General features: G+C 39.3%; 1 protein-coding gene across 1 annotated transcript; it reads right to left on the bottom strand.

Annotated features, from left to right (window-relative positions):
- Window positions 1-1,516: 1,516 nt before the first annotated feature.
- Window positions 1,517-10,146, bottom strand: DLX3 (distal-less homeobox 3). Its single transcript, XM_075350218.1, has 3 exons — window positions 9,741-10,146; window positions 5,742-5,932; window positions 1,517-2,495 (listed from the first exon to the last, which is right to left on the bottom strand). The coding sequence occupies exons 1-3, from the start codon at window positions 10,066-10,068 to the stop codon at window positions 2,193-2,195; spliced, it is 822 nt and encodes a 273-aa protein (XP_075206333.1). The 5' UTR covers window positions 10,069-10,146; the 3' UTR covers window positions 1,517-2,192.
- Window positions 10,147-11,231: the final 1,085 nt, after the last annotated feature.

Raw genomic sequence — 11,231 nt, 5'->3', positions numbered from 1 at the left:
AGTAAGAAGTCACATGGGTGGAGCCACTTGCCCAAATAGGCTTGACTGATGTCAGCAAGGCCATGGATGTCATCACAAGCCACTCCCAATGGCTTCCGGTGCATGTGCGTGAAGGGAGGTGTTCTGGCCTTGGGGTCATGTGAGTACTGTGCATAAATCGAATGTTACTGGAGGTACTTCTTAATGCCGTTTCAGTACCGACATCTCTTATACTTTGGAATGTTAAAGTCAGACAGCCATGTGCCATCCATGTGATGTATATCTTTTTCACGAACCCATAGACTTGTATTGGCCCTTGTCATTCATGGTGCCGGAAAAAACAAACATGTCTCCGTGTGGTTCACATGGATACACAATATGGGGCATGTGAAGATCACCATAGGTTAAAATGGGTACATGTGGTATCTATGAAAAAATGGATGCCACATGTACCGGAAACATGGCATGTGAAAGGGACCTCATCTAATCTGCCCAATAAGTCACCATCGTTATTAGCTACCTAGTGCCAGTTTGAAAACCGAAATGCTGCTGACAGATTCACCTTAAGCAAGTCAGGTGGTTAATAAACATAGGGAAAAGAAAAGGTTCTGTAACACATGACTGCAGGACTAGACTATGCAACGTTTGTTTATGGTCTGTTTCGATGGAGACACATATCTACATAGGAGCTGTACAAGTGAAATAGCAGCAGGTTTTTCCAACGTTACTTCATTTTTTTAGTTTTGATGCATAACAGGAAACAACAAAAATGAAAGCAAAAAATTGTACACACCCTGTAAAATTAGAACAACAATTCAATGGACATTTACCATGTGACACAACACAAGATTTCAACCATACTCATTTTGGGTTCCATGAAGAGGCCATTCCTAGGGTCATTTGTATATTGTAAAATGTGACCTAATCGCAAACAGTAAAAGAAGAAAAGTCTATCATATGGTGATTGTGGTGACAAACATGAATGGGAAGATCCATTTTCCCAGGACCTTAACCAATACTTTTATTTCCGGGTAACATGCTTACATCAAAACTCTCAGAGAATTGTGACCTGGTTGTGAATTGCAGACTTGCCAGATTACAACAGCCTGCATGCTGTCCCTTGATAGCTAAGGAAATGACCAAGGAAACACCTTATTGTGATCTCGTTGCTAATTTCGACCAATCACAGTTCAACTTGCATTTTCAAAACTTTGTTCAAAAATTGTAAGGCGGACTCTGATTGGATACTGAGGTTCGATGACATTTATGGGATAAAAAGACCATTCAACATTATTGCACTGAATTAAAAAAAGGGAGCAGTAGTTGAACAAGATAACCAAGAGCATATCTATAGAGGGTTAGAGGGGTAGCAAACGCACTTTGACCTTGTTGCCTGAGAAAGCCCTTTGCCACATAAGTAGCCACCAGTATTATACACATGGTTTTAGTACACATTTTGTCTTGAAGCGCAGAAGCTTCTAGAACACGCACACTGTAGAGTGTCTAACGAAGTAAAAAGTAAAGACCTTCACCACGCTTGAAAATCTGCTGCTTATTCAGCACAACGCAATATTTTAATTTGCATTCACACATGAACATCCTCATACCACCCTCCTTTTAAATCTGAAATATAATCCCCTCCTATTCCATGCATTTCCCAAAAATATTACAAAAATAAGTTAAAATTGCCTCATTAATTCTCATTAAATATGACAAAGTTGCTTTATGTGGTGGAATAAAGACTATCAACAAATTTCTACAAAATCATTTAGCTTTCATTGAAACGTAAGTTCCATTTGATGTACAGTGTCTCATTCGTTTCAAGAGTCCTGACGTTCTCCATTACACCGTGCTAACAATAGCATGACTTGGTCAGAATGTCTTCAAAAAAGAAATTCTGGATCTCCTGGTGATAGACCTCTTTTGATATCCGGGCTAGCTGAGGAATCAGGTCATATAAGATGTTGTGGTATGGTGGACCTGGCATCCATAATAGGTTTTTCCATTTTATGACAATCCATAGGCTCTTGCTTCATGGGCTTTGGGTGGATATTTGTCCTTCAAAAATATTTTACAAAAATGTTCTTTTTACCAATGCCACTTAAATAAAGTCTGTAGCCCAAAAACAAAACATAATACACCCTCTTACTCAAAAGTTTAAAAAGGTTAGATCATGTTTACTCCATCTGAACTAATGTCAATGTCTCTATCACTTAATACACTGTATTAGGTGGAGGTTGGTGCAAAGCATCGGGGGGCTGTAGATGAGGTCCTGGTTGGTTTTGTTGATTATACCATTGGTTATAGTTCTCAAGATAGCTTGGGGAGGAACAGTGAGGAAGACTTTGCTGCTGAGGGGTTCTGCTTCTACTACTATGGTCCCAAATAGGTGGAGATGAGGGAGAATTGCAAGCCATTGAATCACTGTTGTTGGGGCTATGCTCCAATCCGGGACCCTCACCGTTCTTGTAAAGCTTCTTGAATTTTGACCTGCGGTTCTGGAACCAAATCTTAACCTGAAGAGCAGAAGTGAGAAGAGAATTATTAAATCACTGCAGATAATGAAACCTTCTCTTTTGAAAGACTTTATATAAAATTACCCTAGAATGATGACAATTTCAAAAAGTTATAAATGCCCGTTTTATAATCTTTTGATCATTTTTATGATGTTTTTTCTTTTTTAATTCTTAGTTCTCTCAATGAAAGGACCACGTCCCCTAAGTGTATACATCTGAACAAAGATTTTAGGCTGCTATTGACCCTTTAATCTTGAATGATGCTATCAAAATATCGCTAACAAATGTATTTCCTAAATGGTGCTCAAATCTCTCAATTTTGTCATAATGACATATTCTGTAATGACAATGTAATGCAAATTTTAAATATTCTCATTTTCCTGCTTGCCTTTTCCTGGGAATCTCTACCTACAGATCAGACAAGTGGAGGTCTTAAGGCTGCTTTACACGCTGCAATATCGCTAGCGATCGCACCCGCCCCCATAGTTTGTACGTCACGGGCAAATCGCTGCCCGTGGCGAACAATATCGCTAGGACGCGTCAAACTGACTTACCTTCCTAGCGACGTCGCTGTGGGCGGCGAACAACTTCTTTTTTAAGGGGGCGGTTCATGCGGCGTCACAGTGACGTCAATCAGCGGGCCACCAATAGAAGCGAAGGGGCGGAGAGCAGCTGCATTCACGTCATTCCCACCTCGTTACCGGAGGACGCAGGAACGCTGTTATTCGTCGTTCCTGGGGTGTCACACGTAGCGATGTGTGCTGCCTCAGGAACGACAAACAACCTGCGTCCAAAATGAGCAACGATATTTGGGAAATGAACAACGTGTCAACGATCAACGATTTTTCACAATTTTGCGATTGTTAGCGGTCGCTCGTAGGTGTCACACGCAACGACGTCGCTAATGACGCCGGATGTGCGTCACAAATTCCGTGACCCCAACGATATCTCGTTAGCAATGTTGTTGCGTGTAAAGCGGCCTTTAGTTTCGCTCATGGAAAACATCTGCATGCACTTTGTATATTCCCCATGTTTGCATGGATATACCCCCCCATATTCCAAAAACATATTGATATATAAAATATATTTAGATCTAATAAAGAATCGAATAAAAACATGAGTGGATAAATATTGTGGCTTAGGCATAAGGCAAAACTGAACAAATTCGATCTGCAGGATCAGCAAACTGTCCTGACCTCTAGAAACTGACAGATCATGTAGATGTATTCACTTGGTGTTCATTTGTTTCTGGGAAGTGTTTTGCTTTCTCTCTAGATCCTTCCTACCCCCACACTCGCTCTACACCTCTGTCCCGATTTTCCCCCGCCCTGTGACTCATCCCAAGCTCTTCTCCAACAGGACCAAACCCAGTTTCACAGCAACATTGTGTTTTGTAAATTGGTATGAGGAAGCCTCAGGATACCACCTCCCTGACCATAAACACCCCACCCTGACATCTACCACCCTTTACAATACCTCAGTTGACTTTTTTTTTTTACAAAAAAGGAAAAGAACAATTTTCATTATGCAAGTAGGTAATCTTACTTAACTACTTCCACAATTTTACAGCTAATTTCTTGATAATTAGATCAAAATTAATCAAAATTGGTGTGAAATCGGTCTAATTGAAAACTGTCAGAAATGTTTTCTGAATAATTTGGTCAGACGTTCATCAACATCCAGCCATAATCATACTGCAACACAAATTTGATGGTTTTAGACATCAGATTTTTGTTGACATGTGGTTGTTATGGCACTGTCTAATATCTATAAGTCCAGATCTGCGTGATTATCAGCACACACTAGACATATGGTGATATCACCAGGATTAGTCGATAATCTAACGTGTACACCATTCTCTCAACACTACACAATCAACTGTGTGAGAAAGATTAAAATTGGTCCAAAACATCATATCACTACTATGAGGTTATCACTTAACCATTAAATTTCAGTATCAAAACAATATATTCTGACGTTCTTCAACTGGATACAGCCAATGGAGGACACCATCTCTGTGATCCTTTGGGATCCAGTGGTGCCACCTGCTACAAACCACCATCCATGGTGACATTTATTTTCCAAAGGCTTCAGTGCTGCCTATGTTAGAAATACCTATTACTGAGGCTTTAAACACTAGATTTTTTGTTGAAATTTGTTTTTTTATGGCACCATATAATGTCTATCAAGTCATACATAGTCAAAAAATGTATCCTAAAAAAATAATGATTTTCTCTAGAGGTTGTATTAGTCACTTAGCACCTTCAGGTTCAATAGGGGGACATGTATATTGAGCCAAGCAAACATGCATGACTATGAATAGAGAGTTGATAGTACCAGTCATGTCTGTCTTATTCCCCAAAAAATGTGTTAGAATTGAATTTGGATCTTTTCCAAATCTGTTAAAATCGGTTTACCGCTAAATATAAAAGTATTTCGCCTTCTCTTTGCTTTTGTGATAATTCTGAGTGATGATCATGTATTTAAAGGGCTGTGGAATTAATAGCACTAAATAAATAAGTGAATGAATAAAATAAATTAAAAAAAAAATTAATAATACTGACATCAGTTCTAATAGACTGACTTGTTGGAACAGCTCAGTCCTAGTTATGTTAAATATATAAGGAAAAATAAATAGTGGCTCAATATATTTATCTTTGTTTGTGGTGGTGGGGAAGAGTTATTTCCAAAAATGATCGCAATAAGAGTCAATTAATGGAACCCTGCGGGCAAAACTGATAAGCCTTATTGTACTGCAGAGGCCTGAGGGGGTGGCAAATGACACAGAAATTCCAAGAACACCAAAGAGCGAGTCCTCTAGCATCTCAGACCCTGTCTTAGCCATTATAGGAGAGCATCTAGTTTGCTTGGAGTGTTTTTTTATGTTACTGGGCAAAAAAAGTTGCCCAACTTTCTTAGCCATCAACTAGCCAATTATATATCATGCTATGATAATACTTAGCTGTGCTAGGGTATGGCTCTCTAAATTTTCTTATGCAACACCCATCAAATACCCAGTACTGTTTATTCTTCTGCCAATCAGTATTACTTTGATGTATAGAACTATTACATACTCTATTGTTTTACTACATATTTGAGTAAGACCAAGGATCTTCAGATGTATGTGCATCTCATAGTGCCACGCACTTATCTTTCAGATTGTCATGTGATTCTACTTGTCGGGGCACAGCTTTGTTTATTGCTGTGTTGCATGGTGTGTTATTTTATACTCTTGTTTGTTATTACCTGTGTCTGTGTTAGTCCCAGCTGAGCCGCCAGTTCTGCTCTCTCAGGTAGTGCCAAGTACTGGGCCTTCTGGAAACGTCTCTGGAGTGCTGCCAGCTGGTAACTAGAGTAGATTGTCCTTGGCTTTCGGACCTTTTTTGGTTTTCCGTTGACCATTCGCACTTCTGTTTCTGGTTCCTCCTTTATGGAAACTACAAGGAAGATGTAGGGGAGTTGAGAATTGAAGCACCATATTCTGGACTCTTCAAATGCTACCAATATATTGTATGTCCATATGGTTCACCTCACCATCCAACCTTTAATACGTATAGGTTAAAAAGGCCCATCTACTATCACTTTCCATGAAGAGAGTTAGGACAAGATAAGTGCCACCCAAACTATTACAGTTGATCATTGTCTTTAAAAAAAATCGACAACCTACCTTATATTCTCTATGAATCTATACCTATTTACTCCATTGACTACTTTTCAGAGACTTTTTGGTTCTTTGATCACTTCTTACTGTTTATTCTGCCTTCAACAAATGCTAACTATTCCTGGGTTATATCGGCAAAAAAATCTTGTCTGCTTCTTGATATTGCCTAGTCTCTCTCTTCTCAAGTCATTCTGGAAGCCCTCAATCATTCTCTATTTATTAAGGAACAACCACCTACCAATCACCGTAACTACTTCGTCTCCCTATGCTTTTCTTTCCACTTAATCATAGGCTATGATATCTCAATATCTCCTGCTTTCTTCTATCTAGTGCTTACTCCATCTTCATTGACCATAACCTACCTCAATTACTGCCATTATGATTCCATAAATGTTCTCTTTGCTTACTTACGTCTTAGGGTCCCTTACATAGTAAAGGACCATATTGGCCCGTGTAAAATGAGCCTTCTTTATCTAGATGTATAATGGTGTTTTAGATGTATAACTGTAGTAGTTTATTCATTTAATTGTGCTTTAATACATAATGCATATCTTTGTCCAGTCGGAAATCCTAACTTTATTCTATTTTAAGTGTTACTTTAAATAAAGTGTATGTGCGCCTCCTATCTATTTATGGCTGTTTAGCCCCTTTGTGTCCTAATTGACCCTGCCTGTCTTGTATACTGTTCAAGTACTGTGGGTTATTGTCTCAGTATATCTTAGGGGCACATCTGTCTACCATCTTATCTCAATTCTGAGCTTATACAGTTTTGCCCCTAGGCATGTGCCTAGCAAACCTCAATGGTGAATACACATTTGATATTTAGTCCAAAAGACCTAAACCTGGAGTCTACACAGAGATTGAGTCTTCTTCCTTCCACAAGCTCTATTGTTTGACATCTTTTCTATGGTCTACTGATCAAAAGACTCTTTAGATTTGAGGGCATACCAGCAAATAAAACCCTGAAAGAACTTAGGATATCCTAAATATTTCCCATTTTATAGACAGTCAACTTCTGTAATATTCAACATTTGGGATTATATGACCATTTTTAAAGATATCGAAAAATTTAGAACCTATTGCTTCATCATCTTCTTTGTAACTCAATGCAATGTCATATAACCACCACTATTCAACCTCATGGTAAAACATTGCTTAGTTATTGATATGACTGTCGGAGAAGCATTATAGCAATGCCCTACAGATAAGATTAATTTTTGTTTCATGATACCATTTGTGACCAAAGGATAATTTAGCATTATAAATTAAATCTGTGGCAATGTCCACACAAGGCAGAAAATCACTCATTTTACATGGTGATCTGTGAATTTTCAAGGTAACCCACACATGAAAGTCAATAGGAACCCATATTATTGTCTTACAGATGTCTCATGGAGAGAAAATCGTACAAAAAATGAAGGGTCATCTAGATATTCCAGGTATGTATGGACTCTATATGTTAATGATAACATGAAGAACCAAAAAATACTGGTAGACACAGACAGCTTAGTCATAGACGGGCCGGATATAAGTAGCGACAGTCAACCCGCCTAACTTTAGCCAGAAACAGACAGTCGGGATATAAGAAGATCAAGTCAGACAGCTTGGTTGTCTTCAACTTTTTGCACACCTTAGATGTACAGTAGATAGACAGACATCCTGGATATAGGCAGACAGGTAAACAGGAGCTTGGGATTAGAGAAGAGACAGGAAGGGAGGGACGTGGTGCATCACAGAATATCTGCAGTAAAGGTAGAAATGCACCCTGATTAAAGCGGCAGACAGAAAGGCAGCAAGAGCTCCATAAGCCCCTCTCCTCATAAGCTTCTGTCAGTCACACACACAACTGGAGCCTTTAAACTGATGAAAAACGTCATCGATGTAATGATGTCTCAGAAAACCCCACAAGCATCTTGGAAAAATATTCCATATACCTAAAGTTGTTGTTTTCTTACCTATCTTCAAGAAATGTAAATTAGTAATCATGGAAATAGTTTTGAGTCGTAATAATAGTTAATAATTAATGCATAAAACTAATAATTTACTTTAATTAATAGAATCATTTTAATTTTAATGTTAGATGAACCACCCTAAAAAGTACAAAAAAGTTGAAATCTCTTTTGTAGGATCCTTGCTAACGTTACCTGTCAATGTGCCAGGGCTCTATGGTATAATGTAGGATTATTTACAGTTTATAGGGTTTTTAATAGGGATTTTCTGGATAGGCTATGTTATGATATTCTTTTCCCAATGACTTTAATAAGAGAAGATTGCAGTAGAGCAAGTTTAGTTATGTTTGGTGTAGATCATTTCTAGCAGTTACAGAACTACAACTCCCAGCATGTCTTGTCAGCTTATGGCTGTCAGGCCAAACAGAGTTGTAGCTTGTAACCACTGATGAGCCGTAGGTTGGAGTCCACTGATGCAGATGATCGATCCAAACCAAAGCAAAAACTATTGGCAAATGTTCTAGGTCTACCGGGGTCCATATCTCGGTTAAATCTATGGTATTGTCACTGCAGCCAATTACTACTTAAAAGTGTTGACATCATCCCATATAAACAAAATATAGGACTGCCATTAATCCCAAGATCCCATATCAGAACCTATTGGCAAATGTCCTAGGTCTACCAGGGTCCAATCTTGGTTAAATCTATGGTACTGTCACCGCAGTCAATTACTACTTAAAATTGTTCACATCATCCCATATAAACAAAATTTCGGACTGCCAATAATCCCCAAATCCCACATGAGAACCTGAAGTGCCCCCACCCGTATAATAACCAGGCAGAATGATGACAACAGAAGAATGCTGCACAATGGACCATGCAGTCATGTTTCTTCTGATGACACTTTTATCACTTGTGTCTTATTCTTTCCTTTCTTTTAGCTTATGCACTCTCAGTACCGCTCTCTATTCAAGTTCTCATTCCTCTCGCCTGCCCTCTTATTTGCCCCAACTAGGAAATGGCCAGCCTAAGTGTTGATACATTGCCTCCTATGTCACTTTTTGTTGCCATTTTTTACTCTTTTTTTCTTTGCCCTGTCTCTTCTTTGCCTTTTCCTGAAGTTCTCCGGTCTGGCACTGTCACTGTCAGAAGCTTCTTGTTTGCCTATCCTTTCCATGATACCCTATGATAATGCCCTGTCATCTCCTTGGCTGCTCTGTCATCATCTGGTCCTTTACCTCTTGGTGCCCTCGTTTTGGCCCTTCTCTCGCTTTATACGGTGTATATGTCCCATATCGTATTGCTATGATTGTCCACTTTTCTTTTTCTCCATTACTTCTAGATTCTTGACATATAGTGATTCATTTTTCAAACAGATGTAGTAGAGGATTTTTTTTTTCCAACTGGCACATCCCCTTGTACTATAACTGTTATGTCTAGTTTTACATAGGACTGCAGGTACACCTTCTGCATTGCACAATTTTATCTATAGTATCACACCACCAAAATAGAGATGTTACGGCAAATGGTAAATGAAAACTGAACTCTGCTACATCACAGGTGAGTATTTTTAGGCTGTCACCTAATATGTCATCACATATAAAGGGGCAGATGTCAGCACCCATCTCTACATACCTGACTCTGGAGCCGGAGGTTCTCGGTAATGTCCATAGGAACGGTATCCACCTCCATACTGATAGTCGTCCTTGGGCATAAAGCCTTCTGATCCCACTAGCCCACTCAGGTTGAATTGGGGATGATGGTGGTAGTTGTACGGATTGAGCGTCTGAGAATACGCCTGGCTCTGGTAGTATTCGTGTTGGCTGGCGGCCATTGGACCACTGTAGTAGCCCATGTCCGTGGCAGTGGACTCAGGTAGGGTGGGCGAGTCCTTGGCGTGGCAACTCAAAGAGGTGCTCAGGTCAGTTAATACGGCCATCTTCTTCTCATAGGTCCCACTCATGTTATGTAAAAATAAGAGATCCCAACAGACCTTCACACACACATCCCTGCTGAGCTTATGCACGTCTCCCAGTACAATAAAACCAAACCAAAGCTCCACAGACCAGTTCTACTCCATAATTATAGGGTAGAGAAGGGAGGGTCCCGCATTCCTATTGGCTCCAGGAGGAAAGCCTTCCAGGCAAAACAGATTTCTAAACCAGCTCTATATTTATGGCTCAGCGTCATGTCAGTACAAAAAGAAAAAAAAACACACAAATACAGACACATGTATATGTATATATATATATATATATATATATATATATATATTATATTCTCCAGTGCAAATGTTTACATAAAGTAGCAGCAAGTCACAGTGTGCGGGGGCTGCAGGAAACCTCTGCCTAAATATACACTAAGTCCAAGAATAAATGAGCCGGCAGATGTAGCAGAGTTGAAGTTGTTTAACTGTTCCCTTTTTTTGGTTTATGGCAAGTTGTGGTTTGCCTGCAGTCCTATGTAACACGTTCACAATATATTATATGATTTTAGCAACTCGGATTTGCTACATATTACATTGTAGCTGATCAAGTGAATATTTGCATATTTAGAGGCATACATATATGTAATTGGTGATACACACCTAATAGTATATATAAATCTATTACCATAAATATGTACAATCAGTAATCAATCTATCATATGGCGAATGTTTACAGTATAGAATAGGGATAATAATAATTTATAATAATGTTATTCATTTATATAGCGCTATTAATTCCACAGCGCTTTACATACATTGGCAACACTGTCCCCATTGGGGCTCACAATCTAGAGTCCCTATCTGTATGTCTTTGGAGTGTGGGAGGAAACCGGAGTACCTGGAGGAAACCCACACAAACACGAGGAGAACATACAAACTCCTTGCAGATAGTGTCCTTGGTGGGATTTGAAGCCAGGACCCCAGCGCTGCAAGACTGCAGTGCTAACCACTGAGCCACCGTGCCGGATTAGAAAGCAATGAAGAAACAGCCATAATATTGCTCCATATTCAGACCCCATGTGGTTCTACTGGACTGAACCTGGAACATTATGGTAATTATTAGGCTATGTGCGCACTAGGCATTTTTCGCAACGTTTTTGCACATTTTTGTCCATTTTTGGGCTCAAAACTGCATGAGT

This window comes from Anomaloglossus baeobatrachus, chromosome 5 (assembly GCF_048569485.1).
Source record: "Anomaloglossus baeobatrachus isolate aAnoBae1 chromosome 5, aAnoBae1.hap1, whole genome shotgun sequence".
NCBI classification, from domain to species: domain Eukaryota; kingdom Metazoa; phylum Chordata; class Amphibia; order Anura; family Aromobatidae; genus Anomaloglossus; species Anomaloglossus baeobatrachus.
This window is presented reverse-complemented; position numbering and strand designations above follow the sequence as displayed.